Consider the following 23269-nt stretch of genomic DNA (forward strand, 5'->3'; position numbering starts at 1 on the left):
GAATAGGCAGTAGAGTAGGCTTTAGTGAATAATGTGTAAGAAATTAATAAAGAGCATTAAAAATTGGTCATAGTAAGTTCCCATGCTATTCAGGAAACACTTTAAATAATAATTAATAATGTCAAATAATGAAGTAAAAATAATAGGTATATAACATATTATTATAATATACATATATTAATAATATAAATAATTATAAACAGTATTTAATTTATAATTATCTAAAGTGTTTGTGGAAATGCCAGAGTTTCATGTTTGCCTTTTACATTTTCATTTGATGTAGGATTGCAGTTTGATTCCAGCTAATCTTGTAGAAGCGTTTGGATTATTGATTAACTGCAATGAATCATCTTCTTCCTACCCACTTATTTCTACTGTGCAACACACTTTAAAGAAAGCCATCAATCCTGAAGAGCTCCTTTATGTAGCTTCTAAGAAGTTCACAACTGAAGATTTTGAAAAGGTAGAGGTAGAAGAGATGATTACCAAGAATACATGTGCTAAGGTTTCTCAATTTAAATAGAACTCACTTTCAGCATCCAATTTTATTTATTTAGAATTATTTTATTCCAAGTCCCTTTCAGCTTTTAAATATTTTAAGGACATTGCATAGAAAATATTAAGGATTATAATTAAATTAAAAACTGTGTAAAGACATAAATATTAAAATGTTAATTATTTGCACCACTATCCACATGGCTTTAAAACTTCTCAATAAAAAGAAAACCAATAGAATATTTCTATAGAAAATTATGATGAGAGGCTGTATAGGTATACAGTTATTTACATTTTACAGACTATTCACAAGGATTTACTTTATGTAAATGCCTTCAGAGCTCTGACTTTAGAGAATACCTGTCATGACTCACTAACCCATTTCAATGTCCTGACAGGGAAATATGCAGCATGTTCAGAGAACCCGAGAGTAGATGATGTAAATTCAGTAATGATTTTTACAGCTATTAAAGGTATACAAGTATTTACAAGTGAAGCCCTTTTAATATTAACTATTCAGAAATCTATCCACACTAAAGTATCTGGATAGGATAGATAAAAGGCAGGGAATATTGGGAGTGGGAATCTATGAGTCATTAACAATTTTGTTCATACCTGCCTTCTTTGTAGGCAGATTGCATGGGTAAAAGGTTGAAAAGTGAGGTGAACTTAAAACCGAATTATGAACATTGTTTATTGATGTAGAATAGAAAAAGAACAATATTTATGATAAAGTAGCTCTTTTTGTTTGTTTTAGTATATAAGAAAAAAGTAGTAGTCTCTAGGAATTAGGGTACTATATATCTATATCTATATCTATATCTATATCTATATCTATATCTATATCTACCTATATTAATGACCCAGAGAAATTTTTGCCCAGTTTTTCCCTGAAAAACAACAACAACAAACCCTTGGAATTTATTAATTAGGTATTTACTGAATATTTTATATATATTAACCTATTTCGCTCTTTTATATTCTCACAAAAAAATAAAGTTTCTTCTTTAAATAGTTTATCATTTAATTGAGATATAAACAAAATATATGAAACCATTAAGGGACAATTTAAGTGCTAAGCTGGGTGGTGCTAACTATAAGTACTTTAGGAATTCAGGAAGGAAGATATCAAGTAGAATGCAAGAATTGGGAAGACTTCAAGGAGGTGAGACTTTAGTCCTTAAGGAAAGGTATGATTTAAATGACAGGAAGGATGGGCATTCTAAACAGAATTAAAAGTAGGAGCAAAGATATAAAAGTAGAAATGAATATACATGGAAAATCATGAGAAGACATAACTGACTGGAGCAAAAATTTTATTGTAGAGTCATTGGGATTAAAATTTGGCAAATTTACAATAAGCCTTGAAGCTCCAGCCAAAGATTTTATAGCTGATTCATCGGACTATAGAGAACAGTTGGACTTTACTAGGCTTGTGAAACACCGAAAATGATTTCTCCAGAAGATAAATCTGTCCATTACACAAAACAGATTGGATGGAGTGTGTCACTGCCTGGGCTCTCCAAGAGGCTGACTGAGAGTTTAGTGTGCCATTGTTTATTAGGGAGTGCTCCTCTAGCTCTTCTATCAATACCTGTGGAAGGGAAGAGGAGCAGGATTGGGCAGAGGAGGTAGTCAAGCTGCCGATGCAGGCCCAAAGATAGCCCCACAATGATCTCTGGACTTAAAAGAGACCCACCAGAATTGTCCTGCTTTGGATAGAAACAGAGGGACTTTTTTACAATACCCGCCCCCACTTCCGCTGCAGTCAGTCATTTGATATAGACTGTCCTGAGGCATTCCCTGAAGAAGTTGACAACTGAAGACCAATGCTGACAGCACTTCCAGTAGCTGGGGCAAGTCCTTTCCTGAGGACAGAGATAGGTGGCACATTACTGTGACTCCATATGGTAGAACCTAGAGATGGCTACTGATATTATTAATGGTATTAATTTCCAATTGTGAAGGTCTGGAGGCAACTGTGGAGTGTAAGGAGAATAAAGAAGAGAAGATATATACAGATCCTTTAAAAAGTTATATTTAAAATATAATATAGTTAATAGCAACCTTATTACGATTAAGTTTTCCTTTTGATTCTGAGTTGAAAAAAGCAGAAAACAACCAGGATGTTGAAAAGTCTGGAAATGATGTCCCTGAATTAAGGATTTAAGGGACTGAGAATCACTCAGAAAGAATAAAAGCAGGAAGTTCAGAAAAAATAGTGCTAATCATTATGTTGAAGGCTTATTGGAATCTCCAAGGCCTACCTTCATAGTAGTTAACACAGTGCCTTCCATATTGCTAGTGATCACTTGTGTTTAAAAGGAAGGAAAAGGAGAACAAGTAGCTCTAGGGCCCATGAGAGAAAGTTATAAGGAAATAAATTGTCAAAGAATTAAAGCTATTCAAAGGGAAATGAGCTGTTGAGGGAAGCCTCTCTCCCACAGAAAGGAGGTGAGTGAGCCTTTTTTCCACTGGAAGCAAAGACTTGATAGTCATTCAAGTACATTGCACAGAACATTTCTGCACTAAGAGGGAGGAAGAGATTATTCTGGCTAAACTGTAATAATATTTACAAGTATAAGACTATGATTTAAAGTGTTCAATGACTTTGGGACAGCCTCAGATATTTAATGAACTTTGATGTAAATAAAGTATGCAAACTTTGGATTTTTGTAATATAGATTCTATAACAAAGTTTGAATTTCTTAAATTTTTCACATTTTTAATTTAGCTGCTGGCTTTTGCAAAGAATTTGAATGTAGAATTCAGTTTGGAGGCAGAAAGAATGATCCATGGCTATTATCTAGCAAGTCGCAGAATCAGAACAGATTCTATAAGTGGATCAAAACTGTCAGCATCTGCATTAAAATATTTGTAGGTATTCAACATAAAACTTTAAAGCCAGTATTGACTTTTAAGTGATGTGTTTAATTAACTTATTTATGTTTCACTTGTTTCTTGAATTGCTAGTTGGTTGATATCTCATTTATCTTGTTTCAAAAGAATTTAAGGTGACTTAACAATCGCTATTGTTGCATCATTTGAACCTCCAATACATGTTTTCACTAAGTTATTTTTTATTTGAACCTCTGTATGAGATGTGTCTGAGTAAAGTGCACTGATTTGAAATACAAATGATTGATTTTTTTTTTAACGTGGCTTTTTTACACTCTAGGTATTTTTTAGTTGAGCCTAGAAAAAATTCTTTTTAAGTATATTATTCTGTGTACTTTTAAAATACTTTAATAGACACATCTATTATTGTTCCTTAAAGTTTTTTAAAGCTAATTTTTATTATAAAAGTAAAGTATAGACACCGTAAAAGAAAAGTCTAAAGTAATAAATAAGGTGTCCAGCTAACTCTACCCATTGCTGTCCTACTCTCTAGAGAGATTGTCACTGTTAACAGTTTTTATGTATTCTTCCAAAAATTATCCATTTATTTCTTTTAATGTTTATTTATTTATTTCGAGAGAGAAAGAGAGGGAGAGAACACACTAGTGGGAGAGAAGCAGAGAGAGACAGAGAATCCCAAGCAGGCTCTGCACTGTCAGCATAGAGTCCAACACGGGGCTTGATCTCATGAACCCAGAGATCATGACCTGAGCCGAAACCAAGAGTCAGACACTTAACTGACTGAGCCACATAGGCGCCCCCCAAAATTATCCATCTAAATACTAACGTGTACAAATGTGTAATTTAAATTTATGATGTATGTTAAATACATATTTTATTTGAATATGTTATATATTTGTCAATGAATATGTTAAACATATTATAGAGAGAGACAGTTTACTGACTTAGGATGGTTCAACTTACGATTTTTCGACTTAATAATGTGAAAATGATACACATTCAGTAGAAATCATACTTCGAAGTTTGAATTTTGATCTTTTCCTGGGTTAGCAATATGCAGTACAATACTCTCTTACTGGGCAGTGACAGCAGGCTGCAGCTCGTAGTCAGCCATGAGATTAAAAGGGTAAAACTGATAACCATGCTGTATCCATGCAGCCATTCCGTGCTTTACTTTCATTGCAGTATTCAATAAATTATGTGAGATAGCCAACACTTTATTATAAAATCAGCTTTGAAGGCTGATGTAAGTGTTCTCAGCATGTTTAAGGCAGGCTAGGATAAGCTATGTTTGGTAGGTTAGGTATATTAAATGTATTTTTGACTTATGATATTTCCTAAGTTGAGGAAGATCTAAATATAAATATCTATGTATTCATATGGATATATTTTCCTTTTGCACAAATGGAATTATGTATGGTTTACCTATTATAATACTATCAGAACATAAGGAATTACCTTACTCTGTTTTAATAGCTGCTTTACAGTGTGCTTTGATGTGGCTGTACCATAATTTAAGCAGTCCCCTCTTGATATTTCATTTGATACAAACTAATGTATAATCTCAAACAGGTTAGGAACTAGGACCAGGAGTAAAATAATCCATTAAATACATAAATAACATGCTATAACTATAATATAAAATAAGGTAAGTGAAGGACTGGAAGGAAATGTCAGATATAGGTCCAAAGAGATAAATATGTTTAGTTAACTTTTCCAACTCTATATTTATCTTCATAGAACTGGAAAAAAAAGTGCTGAAGAGAAAGTAGAAAACAACTGTGATATTTTAAAATAGTAAATGAAATTTTGTGATATTTTCCATTTTCTGAAGTAACATTTAAAATACTCGCATCAGGGGTGCTCAGTCAGTAAAGCATGCAACTCTTGATCTCTGGGTCATGAGTTCAAGCCCACATTGGGTTTTAGTTGAGTGTGGAGCTTACCTTAAAAAAAGTTACTCAAATCAATACTCAAAGAGTCAATACTTGAAGCCTCGGAAATCCTATTTTCTCATATTTTTTCTCTGTAGCAAAAAGATATTTATTTAAACTTATATAACCTCAGTTAACATTTGACTATATTAATCCAAATATAAAGCAGAGTTAATTTTAATATGATAAATCTACTTCCCATGGTGGAAATTGGAAGGTATAGGGTTATAGGTGAGGTTTATGAAATAGCAAAGTAAATGAACTCATAAGAGTCATAAACCTTAAATTTTTCTCCTACCTCTATAGACAGGTACTTAATAACACTATCCTTGCTCTTCTAGAGAAGTAGAGCTGGACAATACTCTCTTCTCTTCCCTGAAAGGCTTTATACATATTCTGTTGTGGTCGACATTTTAGAAGGAGCTTAGGTGAGGATATCAGGAACATAATAGCCAAATCTGAAAATAAACAACTCTGGAGTAATTTCCAAAGACTCAAATGATGATCTTGGTCTGAGTATGAATGGATAAGAAAAGGTTGATGGCTTATAATGAAAAAGACTTGAGGTTTTATTCTTTTTCTACTTAATATGAGTAAACAATGTAATATGGCTATTAAGAATACTGTGAATTCAGGTTGTGTTAGTAGAACATAGTATCAAGAGGGAAAAAATGCTAGTTCTGCTTCACCTCTACATTGCTGGTTAAATCACACTCACATCGTAATACTATACTGAAAAAGAATATGTTTAAAAACATTTTTTAAAAATGTTTACTTATTTTTGAGAAAGAGAGACAGAGCAAGAGTGGGGCAGGGGCAGAGAGAGGGAGACACAGAATCCGAAGCAGGTTTCAAGCTCTGAGCTGTCAACACTGAGTCTGATGTGGGGCTTGAATCCACAGACTGTGAGATCATGACCTGAGCCAAAGTTGGATGCTTAACTGACTGAGCCACCAGGTGCCCCTGAAAAAAAAAAAAAATTAACCAAATCTGGTCATGAGGAGAGTGGTCAGAATGTTGAAAGGCCTGAAAATTGTCTTATGACATTTTTTTTACCTTTTTAAAAATTTTATTTATTTTGAGAGAGACAGAGACAGGATGACATGGGAAGGGTCAGAGAGAAAGGAAGACAGAGAATCCCAAGCAAGCTGTACACTGTCAGTGCAGAGCCTGACACGGGGCTCGAACCCACAAACCATGAGATCATGACCTGAGCCGAAACTAAAACTCAGACGCTTAAATGACTGAGCCACCCAGGTGCCCCATGTCTTATGACATATTAAAGGAGCTAGGAATATTTTATTTTGGAGAAAAGAAAACATAGGACAACTAGAAAAGTTGTCTTTGAATATTTGAAGAGATGTCATATTTAAGAAGTATTAAGCTTTTTTTATAATCACAGAAGACAGAATCAGTGGGTATAAATTTCAGTGAAACCAATTTCAGCTTAAATTTATATATTCTTTGTGGGTGAGTCCCAAAATTTTCAAACGCTTTATCTGAAATCGTAATAACTGTAAGTTATTATTGTCCCCATTTTATACCTGAGATTCAAAAAATTTTCGGGAAGTGAATGATTTATATGAAGTCACACAGCTAGTAAAGTCTAGAGACTGAGACCAGGTTTTCTGGTTTCCAAGTTCAGCAGTCATTCAAGTACATTACATATGCCTAATGAGAACTTGAAAGAGATTTTTGTTTCAATTTTAAATGTTTATTTATTTTTGAGAGGGAGAGAAAGCTAGGGAGTGGCAGAGAGACAGAAGGAGAGAGAGAATCCCAAGCAGGCTCTGTGCTGTCAGTGCAGAGCCCTATGTGGGGCTCGAACTCCCAAACCATGAGATCATGACCTGAGCTGAAATCAAGAGTTGGATGTTTACCTAACTGAGCCATGTAGTTGCCCCTGAGGGAGATTTTTTAGGTAATCAAAGGTTAGTTTAAAAATAAAAGATAAAGGAATATATTCCCAGTGAACCATAGGAAATGTTCGAAAGAGACTGGACAATAAGTAGCCTGGGATATTGTGGAGAAAATTTAATTATCTGATTGGAGATTGAACTTTAAGGTCTCTTTCAAAACTAAAATTTCAAGATTCTGTGAGGACTTCAAATAGATGAAGAAATGGAAGAAAACACCAAAGGTGACTGTAAGAGTTAGTTTTCCTAACTGTATATTGAGGAAGGGTGTGTAGAATCATAAAAATGAAGATAAGCTAGAGCAGATATGAAGTCTGATAATAAGTCAAGATACTTGCTTGTTCTGGCATAGTTTATTGAAGTTGGTAGGAAAAAAATGATTTGAAAAGAAACTAACATTTTTTTTAAAGTAAAAATATGCTGATCTTTAAGGCATGGCTTGTATACACACATAACTTGGTTTATTCCTGCCAAAATATATTTTATCTTTATAATATCAATGTATTTGATTAGCATCAATTTTCTTTTTCAGAGTTTCCCTAGCTGAAGCGCATGCTCGACTGAACTTAAGGAATAGAGTGCTTAAAGAAGATGTACTAATTGCAGCCTTATTGTTTGAAACATCTCTCACACTGAAATATGGTAATCTATTATTAATTTGTTAATGATCACTATAAATAATTATATTTAAATATTTTTAGACTGTTAAAATATCTATAAAATTTTATAAATTTTATGGTATTTATAAAATAAAATGTTATAGATATTTTATTTTTTAATTTTTTAATTTTTATTTTTTTAAATTTAAATCCAAATTAGTTAACATATAGTGTAATAATGATTTTAGGAATAGAATTTAGTGACTCATCACTTACATATAACACCCAGTGCTCATCCCACAAATGTGCTCCTTAATGCCCCTTGTGCATTTAGCCCAGCTCCCTACTCAACACCCTGCCAGAAACCCTCAGTTTGTTCTCTGTATTTAGGAATCTCTTAATGTCTCTTTGTCTCCCTCTCTGTTTTTATATTATTTTTGCTCCCCTTCCCTTATGTTCATCTGTTTTGGATCTTAAATTCCACATATGAATGAAATCATATATTTGTCTTTCTCTGACTTATATTTCACTTAGCATAATACACTCTAGTTCCATCCATGTTGTTGCAACTGGCAAGATTTCATTCTTCTTGATTGCCTAGTAATATTCCATTGTATGTATGTATATATATACCACATCTTTATCCATTCATCAGTCAATGGACATTTGGGCTCTTTCCATGCTTTGGCTGTTGTTGATAACTATAAATAATATTGTTGCTATATACAATGGGGTGCATGTGCCCCTTTTATTTTATTTTTTTATTTTTTATTTTTTTCCAATATATGAAATTTATTGTCAAATTGGTTTTCATGCAACACCCAGTGCTCATCCCAAAAGGTGCCCTCCTCAATACCCATCCCCCACCCTCCTCTCCTTCCCACCCCCCATCAACCCTCAGTTTGTTCTCAGTTTTTAACAGTCTCTTATGCTTTGGCTCTCTACCACTCTAACCTCTTTTTTTTTTTTCCTTCCCCTCCCCGATGGGTTTCTGTTAAGTTTCTCAGGATCCACATAAGAGTGAAACCATATGGTATCTTTCTCTGCATGGCTTATTTCACTTAGCATCACACTCTCCAGTTCCATCCACGTTGCTACAAAAGGCCATATTTCATTCTTTCTCATTGCCACGTAGTATTCCATTGTCTATATAAACCACAATTTCTTTATCCATTCATCAGTTGATGGACATTTAGGCTCTTTCCATAATTTGGCTATTGTTGAGATTGCTGCTATAAACATTGGGGTACAAGTGCCCCTATGCATCAGTACTCCTGTATCCCTTGGGTAAATTCCTAGCAGTGCTATTGCTGGGTCATAGGGTAGGTCTATTTTTAATTTTCTGAGGAACCTCCACACTGCTTTCCAGAGCGGCTCATGTGCCCCTTTTAAACAGCACACCTGTATCCTTTGGATAAATACCTAGTAGTGCAATCGCTAGGTTGTAAGGTAGTTCTATTTTTAGTTTTTTGTGGAACTTCATAGTGTTTTCCAGAGTGGCTGCACCAGTTTGCATTCCCACCAACAGTGTAAAGGGTTCCCCTTTCTCCACATCCTTGCCAACATCTGTCATTGCCTGAGTTGTTAATGTTAGCCATTCTGACAGGTGTGAGGTGGTATCTCATTGTAGTTTTGATTTGTATTTCCTTGATAAGGAGTGATGTTGAGCATTTTTTCATGTGTCTGTTAGCCATCTGGATGTCTTCTTTGGAAAAGTGTCTATTCATGTCTTTTGCCCATTTTTTCACTGGATTATTTGTTTTTTGGGTGTAGCGTTTGAGAAGTTCTTTATAGATTTTGGATACTAACCCTTTATCTGATATGTCATTTGCAAATATCTTCTCCCATTCCGTTGGTTGCCTTTTAGTTGTGCTGATTATTTCCTTTGCAGTGCAGAAGCTTTTTATCTTGATGAGGTCCCAGTAGCTCATTTTTGCTTTTGTTTCCCTTGCCTCCGGAGACATGTCAAGTAAAAAGTTGCTGCGGCCGAGGTCAAAGAGGTTTTTGCCTGCTTTCTCCTCGAGGGTTTTGATGGCTTCCTGTCTTACATTTATGACTTTCATCCATTTTGAGTTTGTCTTTGTGTGTGGTGTAAGAAAGTGGTCCAGGTTTATTCTTCTGCATGTCACAGTCCAGCTTTCCTAACACCATTTGTGGAAGAGACAGTCTTTATTCCATTGGATATTCTTTCCTGCTTTATCAAACATTAGTTGGCCATATGTTTGTAGGTCCATTTCTGGGTTCTCTATTCTGTTCCATAAATTTATATGTCTGTTTTTGTGCCATTAGCATATGGTCTTGTTGATTGCAGCTTTGTAATACAGCTTGAAGTCCACAGTTGTGATGCCTCCAGCTTTGGTTTTCTTTTTCAGGATTGCTTAGGCAATTCAGGGTCTTTCTGGTTCCATACACATTTTAGGATTATTTGTTCTAGCTCTGTGAAGAATGCTGGTGTTATTTTGATAGGGATTGCTAAAATATTATGTATATATTAATTATTATTTTAAAAATTAGTAAATTTTTTTAAGTTTATTTATTTATTTATTTTTGAGAGGAGAGAGAGTGAGCACAGGCATGAATGAGGAAGGGGCAGAGAGAGAATCCCAAGCAGGCTGTACACTGTCAGCACACAGCCTGATGCGGGACCCAATCCCACAAACCTTGAGATCATAACCTGGGCCAAAATCTAGCACCCACTGAGCCAAGTGAGCCACCCAGGTGCCCTAGAATAATAAATTTTTGTCAGGTAAGGCCTGTTTCAATTTGAGTACTTACTAATTGTTTATAGGTAATATAACACGTTCCTTGTTATGCATGATTGCTTGGATTCTGAAACTTTTGCTTTGCTTATAGAGTTCTGATAAAACATGTATTAAATACAACATGAAGTGATTCTAAATTTATCTTTCTTTTACTTAAACATTTTTTTAATGTTTATTTATTTTTGAGAGAGAGAGAGACAGAATGCAAGTGGGGGAGGAGCAGAGAGCGAGAGAGACACAGAATTTGAAGCAGGCTCCAGGCTCTAAGCTGTCAGCACAGAGCCCAATGCAGGGCTCAAACCCATGAACCATGAGATCATGACCTGAGCCAAAGTCGGATGCTTAACCAACTGAGCCACCAGGTACCCCATAAATTTATCTTCCTTCTACAATAACATGCAACAGGAACACCTGGGTGGCTCAGTCAGTTAATCATCCAACTCTTGATTTTGGCTTAGGTCATAATCTCACAGTTGGTGAAATCAAGCCCTGCCATGGGGCTCTACACTGACAGCATTGAGCCTGCTTGGGATTCTCTCTCTCCCTCTCTTTCTTCCCCTTCCCCTCATGTTCTCTCTCTCTCTCTTTCTCAAAATAAATAAATAAACATAAAATAAATAAAATAACAAGCAGCATTCAATTGTCAAGCAGTCCCCCTCAATGCAGTTAAGCACAGAGACAAAGAAAATGTGTTCATTTTGTATCACTGCCTTCCTGAATTGCTAGCTATAATACTATGACTATAGCATTTAATTGTTTGAAATGAATTTGAGCTTATTATGGTTTTGCTAATAAAAACATAAAAGGGCTCCTAAAGTAAGAGTAAACAGAGTTATTCTCACAAAGCTCTTGCCGAATTGGATCAGACATTAATTTTCATAAGATATTACAATCCTTGAAGCCAAACTCTGGCTCCAACCTTGGGACTTAAAGGATGTATTAACACTAACTTTTTTGTGTGTATATATTCAGTGCTTAAATTTGCCTTAAATTCAATTTATACAGTAATAACAGTTCACAAAAACTCATTAGAACATTAGAACTTTGTTCTATAATTGTCAAAATCAAACGTTATTAACCTGGGATTCATGGATACTTAGAGTTCTCGGGACTTGTGAATCTCTAAATTATATGAAAATATTTACATGTATGTGCTTGACACCTTTTTTGCTTAGAGAGATGAATGGTAAGTTTTATGAAGTATGTCTTATAGGTTCATTACCCCCAGAAAAAGTTAGTTACCATCCCATGTTAGTTTTATGCACCAAAAGAGAAAGACATTGATTCCCAACCAATACTAAATAACAGGAAGGATACAAAAATATTTTTATTTTTAATTGGCTTTATCTTTTACAGGCTTCCTTTTTTAGAGATTTTATTGTTTTTATTTTTTATTTTTTTAAATGTTTATTTATTTTTGATGGGTGGGGAGGGGCAGAGAGGGGACAGAAGATCTGAAGCAAGCTCCCTGCTGACAGGAGAGAGCCTGTTGTGGAGCTTGAATTCATGAACCAAGAGATCATGACCTGAGCCAAAGTTGGACACTGACTGAGCCACGCAGGCACCCCAGATTTTTTTTTAATTTTATTTTTTATTTTTTAAAATTTACATCCAAATTAGCATACAGTACAACAATGATTTCAGGAGTAGATTCCTTAATGCTCCTTACCCATGTAGCCCATCCCCCCTCCTACAACCCCTCCAGTAATCCTTAGTTTGTTCCCCATATTTATGAGTCTCTTCTGTTTTGTCCCTCTCCCTGTTTTTATATTATTTTTGTTTCCCTTCCCTTATGTTCATTTGTTTTGCTCTTAAAGTCCTCATATGGGGGCGCCTGGGTGGCGCAGTCGGTTAAGCCTCCGACTTCAGCCAGGTCACGATCTCGCGGTCCGTGAGTTCGAGCCCCGCGTCGGGCTCTGGGCTGATGGCTCGGAGCCTGGAGCCTGTTTCTGATTCTGTGTCTCCCTCTCTCTCTGCCCCTCCCCCGTTCATGCTCTGTCTCTCTCTGTCCCAAAAATAAATAAAAAACGTTGAAAAAAAATAAAATAAAAAAAAAAAAAAGTCCTCATATGAGTGAAGTCATATGATTTTTGTCTTTCTCTAATTTCACTTAGCATAATACCCTCCAGTTCCATCCACATAGTTGGAAATGGCAAGGTTTTATTCTTTTTGATTGCCGAGTAATACTCCATTGTGTGTGTGTGTGTGTATGTGTGTGTGTGTGTGTATGTGTGTGTGTGTGTGTACGTGTGTGTATATATATATATATATATATATATATATATATATATATATAGTGTGTATATATATATATATATATATATATATATACACACCATACCTTCTTTATCCATTCATCCATCGATGGACATTTGGACCCTTTCCATCCTTTGGCTATTGTTGATAGTACTGCTATAAACATGGGGGTGCATGTGTCCTTTCAAAACAGCACACCTGTATCCTGTGGATAAATGCTTAGTAGTACAATTGCTGTGTCGTAGGGTAGTTCTATTTTTAGTTTTTTGAGGAACCTCCATACTGTTTCCCAGAGTGGCTGCACCAGCTTGCATTCCCACCAGATTTTATTTTTTAAAAATAATCAGGTTTTATTTTTTAAAGTAATCTCTACACCCAATATGGGGCTCAAACTTACACCCAGAGATCAAGAATCACATACTCTACCGACTGAGGCTGCTAGGCGCCCATATCTTTTACATTCTTATTATTTGTATTTAAAAGCATACTTGATAAAATCTAACACACATTTTTTTATGTACCATAACAAAAAAATTCTGCCAATTTTATTATGACATGCTATCAAAATTAAAATATAGATTTCAATAAGAAGACAAAAATTTGTGTCTTTGAATTTAGAAACTATACTATTTATTATTAAGGACCCCCATGGTAGAATATGGCTATTTTCACTTGGTAACTATTTTGTCAAGACTTTCGTGAAGTATTTAAGAAAGCATCTGTTGAGGAATATAAAACTAAATGAAGATTTTTTTTCCTTTAGTTATTTTTTGTTTTCATAATGAATTTCAGTTAGGTATCTTGATTTTTAAGTCTTAAACAAAACAATGTTAAGAGATCCTTAAATGTTGGAGCACCTGGGTGGCTCAGTCAGTTAAGCATCTGACTTCAGCTCAGGTCATGATCTCAGTTTGTGGGTTCCAGCCCCACGTGGGGCACTGTGTTGACAGCTCAGAGCCTGGAGCCTGCTTTAGATTCTGTCTCCCTTTCTCTTTGCCCCTCCCTTGCTCATGCTCTGTCTCTCTCTCTCTCTCTCTCTCAAAAATAAATAAATGCAAAAAAAAAAAAAAAAAAAAAAAGAGCTCCTTAAGTGTTATTTCAGTTACAGCAGGAAATTGGAAACAAGAAAAAAAAGAAGAAAAAAACATAGCAAGAAATTGATCTCTACTCAGGGACATTTTTCTTGGATGCAAAAAACAATAGGTTGTGCTCATGAACTAGATTTAGAAGTTGGGGCAGAGGGCATAGGGAAGAATTAAAGAAAACTCCCAATTTTCTGCCTTGAGCAACTGAGTGGACCATGATGCCATTTACCACAACTGGGAACAAAGAGAAAAAGGGTTGGGAGAAAAACCAAATTATAGATAGATATGTTTGAGACATCCTACAGAGATACCTTTAGATTGATACAAGAATCTGGAGTTAGGTGAGGGTTCTAATTTAGAAATTTAATTTGGGAACCATCAGCCCAAAGATGGTACTCATAGACATGGAATGGATGAAATTACCTGAAATTACCTAGATTGAGACTATACAGAGAACCCCAGGACTGCCCTTGAAGAATTCCAATATTTAGAAATGGGGTTGGGGAGGGGGAACAAACAGAGGAGAATGAGAAGCTGCAGCTACAATGTAGTAAGAAAATCAAGTGTAGTTATAGAAACAAGACAGTTTAAGATTAGATTTTACAGAATTAGGGGAAGATCAAAGGAATAAAATCCTTAAAAAGGTGAGAGGGGATGGGATCCAGAGCACATGTGAAAATATTGGTCTCTAATGAAAGAAGTCACTTCATTATATAGGAGGGAAGACAAATGGATACAGAATCAGGTCTGTATCCATTTGATCATACACTCTACACAAGGTCATCAGCTAAAAGCAAAAGGTTTGAGGAGAGAAGAATGGAATATCATAGTCATGGGGGCAGGAGGCAGAAGAACATTTGTCTTAGACTCAGCAGGGTTGTCTGGCAGTCAGTGGGCATCCATTTGAAGTTTCTGTGATTCATTTAAAGTGAAACCAAGAGATGCCAATTATGTGATTTTCTGCCTAACAGCCTAAGTGCAGGCATAAAGTAAATTGTTGGGTTCATGCAGAGTTGAGGTTTTGATAGGTGACTGTGATAGAGTGTTGCAGAGGGGTAAGGGAGTGGGGACACTGGCTTGGGATAGATTCTTAAATAGGTTAAAAGAAGGAAGTGAATTGAAGGAAGCCATTTGGAGGTCTTGGGATAGAAGCTGGAAGTGTAAGAGGGAAGGGGGATTTGAACTAATGGTTTTGAAGTAAGTTTTTGGTAATGTCAGTTTCCTGTGATTTTCCTATGTGTGGTGGAGGTAGAGGAAAAATTCCAGAGAGGTCTGGAGTTCAGAGGGTCATTCACATGGAAATCACTGAATGGCAGGTATTAGGGAATAGAGGAATATTGTGAGCCATGTGCTGAGAACTGGTTGACTCCACCAAGGAAGAGAAAGAGTAGTAAGCCCAAATGGCACTGGGCATCAGCGGAGAGATTTTTATTAAGAGGAAAGCAGGGACAAGAATGGTCTGGTAGCAGCAAAGGGGCAGCAAGTTAGTCACTGTCTCTGTCTTGTGTTACTAAGGTATGAGTGGTGTTTTGAGAAAAAGCAGCTTCACTTTAGAGAGCCACAGGGAAAGCAGTGTTCTCAAGGAACAGTAAGGATTCAGGTAAGATAAAGGGAATGGTAAAGGGAGCAGTCACGGCAGTCTGAGACTATGTTAAGTGCATACTGATGACAGACGGCTCTAGGAAGGTAGGCACTGTCTGCTTGGCTAGCAACTGTACTCCTGGCCAGTCACATGTATGTACTCATTCAATGAATCAACAATGAAACAGAATTTAAGAGCTTAACTCCTAAAGTGGTAGTCAAAAAGTTTTTTTTAAGTTGTGGTAAAATATACGTAACATTTACCATCTTAACGATTTTTAAGTTCAGTGGTGTTAAATACATTCACACTGTTGCCACCATCCATCTCTATAAACCTTTCATTTTTTTCTGTACCCATTAAACAATAACTCCCCAATCTCTCCTTCCTTCCTCCAGTCCCTGGCAACCACCATTCTTTCTATTTTTATAAATTTGACTTCTCCATGTATCTCATATAAGTCTAATCATATGTGTTTATCTTGTGGCTCACTTCACTTCATATAATGTCCCCAAAGGTTTATTGATGTGGTAGCATGCATTAGAATTTCCTTCTTGTTCAAGATTGAATATTCTATTCCATTGTATGTATGTGTACACACACACACACACACACACACACACAATTTTGTTTATTCATTCACCCAACAATGGACCTTAGATTGCTTGCACCTTTGGCTATTGTGAATAATGCTATGAACATAAGTATATGCTTACTTACCTCTTTGAGACCTTGTTTTAAATTATTTTGGGTATATGTCCATAAATGAAATCCCTGGATCAGGTAATTTTTTGAATAAACTGCTACTGTTTTCCATAAGGGTTGCATCATTTTACATTCTCACCAACAGTGCACAAGGGTACATTTTCTTCATATCCTTGCCAACATTTGCTTGATAGTAGCCATCCTTATGGGTGTAAGATGGTATTTCACACCATTTACCTAGTGATTAGTGATGTTGACCATCATTCATGTGCCTATCTTCTTTGGAGAAATGTCCGTTTCTCCTTTGCCGATTTTTGAATTGGGTTATTTTCTTGTTCAGTTGTAGATCCTGTATCAGATACAATTTGCAAGTATTTTCTCCCATTCCATGGGTTGCCTTTTCACTCTTCATTGTAGTATTTGACGCACCAGTTTATTTTGATGTGGTTTAACTTATCTATTTCCTCTTGTTGCCTGTGCTTTAGTGTTATAACACTAGAAATCTAGTGTTACATAAATTCTAGAAATCACTGCCAAATCCAGTGTCATGAAGCATTTCCCCAATTTTTTGTTTTTGTCTTAGTTCTTATGCTTAGGTCTATAATATAAGGGACCAACTTCATTTTTTTTTCTTACGGGTATTGTTTTTTCAGTACCATTTATTGGAAACTGTCCTTTCCCCATTGGTTTTGGCACTCTTAAAGCATAAATCATTTAACCATGTATTTGAGGGCCTCTTTCCAGGCTATTCAATTCCATAGGTTTATGTCTTCTTGTCAGTGGTTCTGAATAATTGAGATTACAATGATGTCTTTATCCTCAGTCATCCGCTTAACCTTTATTAAAGTGTTTCCCTACCTTCTAATACCTTCTCTCCCTACTTCTTCCACCTCCTCACAGCACTATTCAGGTTCAAAACTCTAATGCCTAGGTCAACAGATAACAAAGTTCTAGTTTCTACACTTAAAAAAATGTTATTTTTGAGAGAGAATATGAGCTGGGGAGGGGCAGAGAGGGTGGAGGGGACAGGATTTTAAGTGGGCTCTGCACTGACAGCAGTGACCCCAACACTGGGCTCGAACTCATGAACTGTGAGATCACGACCTGAACCAAGGCTGGACACTAAACCAAGCCACCCATGTGCCCCTCTAGTTTCCATGTTTTAAAACAGTATTTTTTCTTGGCTCTGGTAAGTCTGTGTATATACTGAAACTATTTCATGAGTCTCAAAAACAGATCAGTTTTAAATGATTATTGAAATATTCTATTAAATAGGTCAGAACTTAATTTAAAAACTCTTATTGGGGGGGGCCTGGGTGACTCAGTAGATTGAGCATCCTACTTTTTTAAAGTTTGTTTATTTGAGAGAGTGGGGGCGGGGCAGAGAGCGAATCCCAAGCAGGCTCAGTGCTGTCAGCGCAGAGCCTGACCTGGGGCTCAATTCCATAAACCATGAGATCATGACCTGAGCCCAGATGAAGAGTCAGATGCTTAACCAACTGAATCCCACAGGTGCCCCAATCATCTGATTCTGTATTTCAGCTCAGGTCATGATCCCAGGGTCGAGGGCTCAAGACCCAGAGCAGGCTCTGTGCAGAGTGTAGAGCACGGTTGGGATTCTCTCCCTCTGCCCCTTTCCCCAGCTTGCACTCTATAAAACAAAACAAACTCATACTATTTTGCTGAAAATGTGATTTCACATTTAGCATTTTAAGGACTTCTCATTTACACTTTTTTCCTTAGGGGCCACTGTATTTTGTGTTGCTCCAAATGCAGTATTTCCATTTGAATTGTATAATGAAGAATATTTGGAGCAAAGGGATATCTATTTGAATCAATGCCAACAGCAGCTCCAACAGTTTATTGCCACGTATGGACCTGGGACAGCTATTTTCACTAGTGATGAATAGGCAATCTGAGGAAAATCATTTTCTTCACTCATATTTAAGCAGTGGAAAGGTGTGATTCTGAAGTAATGCTTCAGGTAATACTATGTATGGTAGTACATTAGAAGGCTATCTTAAAAATATAAAAGGTCTCATTATTAAAAATCTGGTCAGGGGACCTGGGTGGCCCAGTTGGTTAAGCGTCCGACTTCAGCTCAGGTCATGATCTCACAGTTCATGGGTTCGAGCCCTGCATTGGGCTCTGTGCTGACAGTTCAGAGCTTGCTTCAGATTCTGTCTCCCTCTCTGCCCCTCCTCTGCTCATTCTCTCAAAGAATAAATAAACATTAAAAAAACAAAAAAAGAATCTGGAAACTAAGCAATGTTTAAAAACGGTCACTTTTATGTAGTTCTACTTGTCACAAGATGGAAAGAACAGTTTACATGAGAATATTTACCTAAAAATAAATCATTTTTCTTGCACCTGTGAACCTGACAAATGGAGTAAATAACAGCAACATATAGAAGCAGAAGCCTCCAATTTAAGGACATTTCCTACTTCATTACTTTTTATGTCCATTATATAGTTTTGGAATCCCTAATTATGAATTCAGGGAAAGCTTGGAAATTTTCCATTTTTTAAAGCCAGGTTAAATGAAAAAAAGTAATTTATAACAAATCAAGGGGTAAGAATTGGCTCCTTGAACTTAACTGGTTACAAGAAAGGCACCAAAAGGCAAAGAAACCCAATTTGCAAACCATCTTCATTTTTGGAGGGAAGAGATCTATTCTGAAAAGGTGTGTGCGGGGAAAGAGAAAATATATTTAACTTGTAAAATCCCCAAATCCTTTTCATTTTTCAAAGGTTTAATGTTTTTTTTAAATGTTTTTGAGAGAACAGTGTGAGTGAGGGAGGGCCAGAGAAAGGAGACCCAAAATCTGGAGCAGACTCCAAGGCCCAAATGGGGCCTGAATATACCAGGAGATCCTGACCTGAGCCAAAGTTGGACACTTAAAGCAGTTGAGCCACCCAGGTGTCCCAATAATTATAAAAAAATAAGATACTACCATGCCGATTCTTTAGAAACTGGCACTTTATGGAGCTAAACCATAAAGGTTGACAGCTCTCTCTATAGGCCTTTGACAAATCATTCCTACTCATTCAGCAGTATTTACTGAATATTCACTAGTTTCAGAGACTTGTGTTACTTTTTCAGAATGCAAAGCTAGTTTTTTTGTTTTTGTCTTTTAAGCTTTTATGTATTTTTTGAGAGTGTGGGAGAGAATCCCAAGCAGGCTTCATGCTCAGTGTGGACATGGGGCTGGGCTCCATTTCATGACCTGAGCCGAAATGGAGTCAGCAAAGCCAGATTTTAAAAACAATTTACATATTACAGTTCTAGAATTCTAGACTTGCCATAATGAAGTTATAACCTAAATAAAAGCACTCAACAGGGGAAAAGCAAGATTTAGCTAAGTTCAAGTCTTCAGAGTTAAGAATTTAGCTTTAGAATTCCTATAAATTCTAAGCCCTGGTTGGAATGGACTGTCCAGTCACTATTTCCCTTAATATGGCATGTTATTGTTTGTACTAAGATCACAATTTTTTTTGTTCAAAGGCAAAAGCCAAGAATAAGATTAAAACTTAAACTATGTAGGTCACAGGTGAAATCTTTATTTGTAAGGGATAATTCGTTAAGGTGTTTAGGAGGTTCCAAATACTTATTTATTGATAAAGAACATACTTTCTTAAAGTATGCTAAAAACAAATCTGACTAATGATTATGGAACTGGAGATGTTTAAACACTCGATATATTTTAAAGATAGCAGACTTTACTGCCCAACAGTTAAAAGTATTCAAGCATGTATTTCTCTACATAACTTATTGTGAGGTGATCAATGTTAAATAAAGTATTTATTCATGTCTTCTTGACCAATTCTTCATTTTTCCTTCCAACTGCATGCCTCTGGGGAAAAAAATCAGAAACCAACAATGAAAATCACTCCATAGTCAAAATCAAAGGAAAATCAGACTTCTGACAACACACACACAGGCAACTTTAACAGGATATGGCCCTAACCCTTTGGAGTTTCAGATACTTTTTAATTATTGTTAGCTGTGATTGCCAGAATTACTTACCGAGGCAATGAAGAATTTTTAACCACAACAGTTATGGACTTGGACATTCATCTGCAGCTACCTACATGATGAAAAGAACATATAACCCATTTTAATGAAAAATTGCATTATACTTGAGTAATTCACATAAACAATATACATAACTGGCATCTCAGTCTTCAAATTATTTCTTCAAAGAAACCCTCAGCTGGGTAAACGGCAAAAAGTAATTTAAGTCATCATTGTGCCAGTTACTAAACCTATCTAGGTCAAAAACCTACTAAATGTTTTTGGTACTGCTTTTCATAGACAGTACCATAAATACATAACAAAGCACAGTGTTTAACATTAAGTTTTGGTACCTCATTACATGCAGTTGTGCTCCTAGTGGTTTTATCACAGCCATCCTCAGATGTTTTTGGAAAACATCACAACGTTCATTCATCTTCAACTCATAGGCTCTGTTGCACCTAGAAATCAAAATATTTCATTGTGAATTCTCATTTGTACTTGCCATCTGTTTGGCATCTTATATGCAGGAATGGTCCAGTAAGACTTTTTCATTCTCATCAAGAGCCATAAACATTTTACTTACAACCTTCCTGACTCCCATCTAACTTTTTATAAAAACTACTAACATTTGAGGCCATATACTGGAATAATTTTGTTATTTAACACATCTCTCATGGAATGAAGTACTTTCTGCTTAGTTCTACTTTTTTTGGTAGTCCAAACAGATAACCCCAAAATTTAGAACCTCTGTAATGGCTTGAACAGATTAGTACTTTTGACTGTTGAGGCCCTAATAGTTCTATAAATGATCTTTCCAAGCTGGAAATGGGTTTATTAGCATGGATAGGAAAAATTGTGGCTATATATAGGATGTTCTTTACTGTGGCAGTATCGATGTTAGGACATGATGGTCCTAATGAGTACCTAGCCATTGCTTTTCTGTCTCAGAGCTTGACAAGGATGAGATGAGTCAGGTTAAAGGTTAGATGTATAAAAACAAGTGTGTAGACCTCCAACTAAAGCATCACAATGGCAAATCTAATGTAGTTTTAGAGCAGATACATTATGTTGACATCATTATTGGACAGTCTTGTAGAATTAAGTCCCAGGTCGCCTGAAAGCACACTTAGGTAGTGCAAAGAATGGCCAGGGCCACAGATCATCTCTTACAGCACCCCAGGAGGGTAAATCATTGAACCAGACAGCTACTGGAAATGATTTATGAAGACACATCAAATGTTGTACCTTGCAAAACAATTTATCATTTTCAAGTCTGGAAATAATTTCACATCGTCAATATTAGGAACACAAACTATTAGTTATGAATAATACCAACTTGGAAAGTTTCAGTGTAATGAGATTCATGGGAACTACTGACAACTATATGCATAATCTCATTTGTGTAAATCCTACAAGAATGTTTAGTGATACATATTTGTAATAAAACTGCTGTGCCTGCTTCGGCAGCACATATACTAAAATTGGAACGATACAGAGATTAGCAAGGCCCCTGCGCAAGGATGACACGCAAATTCGTGAAGCGTTTCATATTTTTGAGGGTGCGGAGAAAAAGGAACCCTCTTGCACTGTTGGTGGGAATGCAAATTGGTGCAGCCACTCTGGAAAACAGTGTGGAGGTTCCTCAAAAATTAAAAATAGACCCACCCTATAACCCAGCAATAGCACTGCTAGGAATTTACCCAAGGGATACAGGAATACTGATGCATAAGGGCACTTGTACCCCAATGTTTATAGCAGCACCCTCAACAATAGCCAAATTATGGAAAGAGCCTAAATGTCCCTCAACTGATGAATGGATAAAGAAATTGTGGTTTATATACATGATGGAGTACTATGTGACAATGAGAAAGAATGAAATATGGCCCTTTGTAGCAACATGGATGGAATTGGAGAGTGTTCTGCTAAGTGAAATAAGCCATACAGAGAAAGACAGATACCATATGGTTTCACTCTTATGTGGATCCTGAGAAACTTAACAGAAACCCACGGGGGAGGGGAAGGAAAAAAAAAAAGAGGTTAGAGTGGAAGAGAGCCAAAGCATAAGAGACTCTTAAAAACTGAGAATAAACTGAGGGTTGATGGGGGGGGTGGGTGATGGGTATTCAGGAGGGCACCTTTTGGGATGAGCACTGGGTGTTGCATGAAAACCAATTTGACAATAAATTTCATATATTGAAAAAAAATAAATATTAAAAAAATTTAAAAAAATAAAAATAAAAAATAAAACTGCTATCCTTCCCACTCAGCTCAAAAAGCTAAGAGCCAGGATACAAAATCCCAGATGAGAGGCACCTCAGGAGTTATGACGGTAGGTAGGTTGAAGGCAGGAGTTATGTGATAGGTAAAAAATTAGATGCCAGAGTAATGAGAAAAATCACAGTTCTTAAATGGTGTGGTGGGCTCCGTATTTATTATGCTTCAGGATTTACCTGTTAATCAGTATTTTTACCAAACATTTGGTTTGAAAACCCCCAGTATTTAGCAATAAAAGTAGGATTGATGCCACTTATGCCTCAAAATAAAGATGACTAATACCAAATGTAAACTATTTTTAGCCATCAAATGCCCTGGTGACAGCAACATATTTGGGAGGAGGTAACAACAAAAAAGCCCGACACAGGATTATACCGTTTCATCGATGAGGTATTAATACCATTTTAAAGTATTTAAGTAATCTCTATATCCAAAGTGGAGCTCAAACTGACAACCCCCACCGCAAGATCCTCCAACTGAGCCAGCCAGGCGCCCCAATAACTTGTTTTTGAATAGGTAACACGTTCTTCCAGCCTCCCAGCTGTTGACCAGTTTCTTCAGTATTATGTCCAGAAATACACATCTCTATATAAATGCAAGCATCTAAGGGTAGAGCAGGCATTTATGGCTTAGGGATGTTCTAAACAGTACATATTGTTCTCCCAACTTCAAAACATCACGTCTTTAGAAGATATTTACAAAGGAAGATTCACAAACACATGCGACAAGTCACTGTCCTAAGTCGCTACCAGAACTGTTACTAAACTGGTAACAATTTTAAAAGCCA

The 23269-nt window shown here is 36.2% G+C and overlaps 1 protein-coding gene and 2 non-coding genes across 9 annotated transcripts in view; 2 read left to right on the forward strand and 1 right to left on the reverse strand.

Annotated features, from left to right (window-relative positions):
* Window positions 1-18265, forward strand: part of MCMDC2 (minichromosome maintenance domain containing 2) — a 38480-nt gene extending 20215 nt beyond the window's left edge. For 6 of the 7 annotated variants that reach the window (XM_042923511.1, XM_042923512.1, XM_042923507.1 and 3 more), the window contains 4 exons: window positions 284-463; window positions 3230-3372; window positions 7737-7846; window positions 17934-18265. In XM_042923511.1, coding sequence (XP_042779445.1) covers window positions 284-463; window positions 3230-3372; window positions 7737-7846; window positions 17934-18100 — 600 coding nt within the window. In that variant the 3' untranslated portion in view covers window positions 18101-18265. Of the gene's footprint in view, window positions 1-283; window positions 464-3229; window positions 3373-7736; window positions 7847-17933 lie in introns of those variants that run through there. The other variant, XM_042923513.1, reaches the window with a different exon arrangement.
* Window positions 18266-20359: 2094 nt separating this feature from the next.
* On the reverse strand, window positions 20360-20448 carry LOC122211321. Its single transcript, XR_006198629.1, has one exon. It is a non-coding gene; the product is annotated as a small nucleolar RNA SNORD87 (small nucleolar RNA).
* A 1211-nt stretch (window positions 20449-21659) lies between these two features.
* LOC122211339 lies at window positions 21660-21763 on the forward strand. Its single transcript, XR_006198639.1, has one exon. It is a non-coding gene; the product is annotated as a U6 spliceosomal RNA (small nuclear RNA).
* Window positions 21764-23269: the final 1506 nt, after the last annotated feature.

Source organism: Panthera leo, chromosome F2 (assembly GCF_018350215.1).
Source record: "Panthera leo isolate Ple1 chromosome F2, P.leo_Ple1_pat1.1, whole genome shotgun sequence".
NCBI classification, from domain to species: domain Eukaryota; kingdom Metazoa; phylum Chordata; class Mammalia; order Carnivora; family Felidae; genus Panthera; species Panthera leo.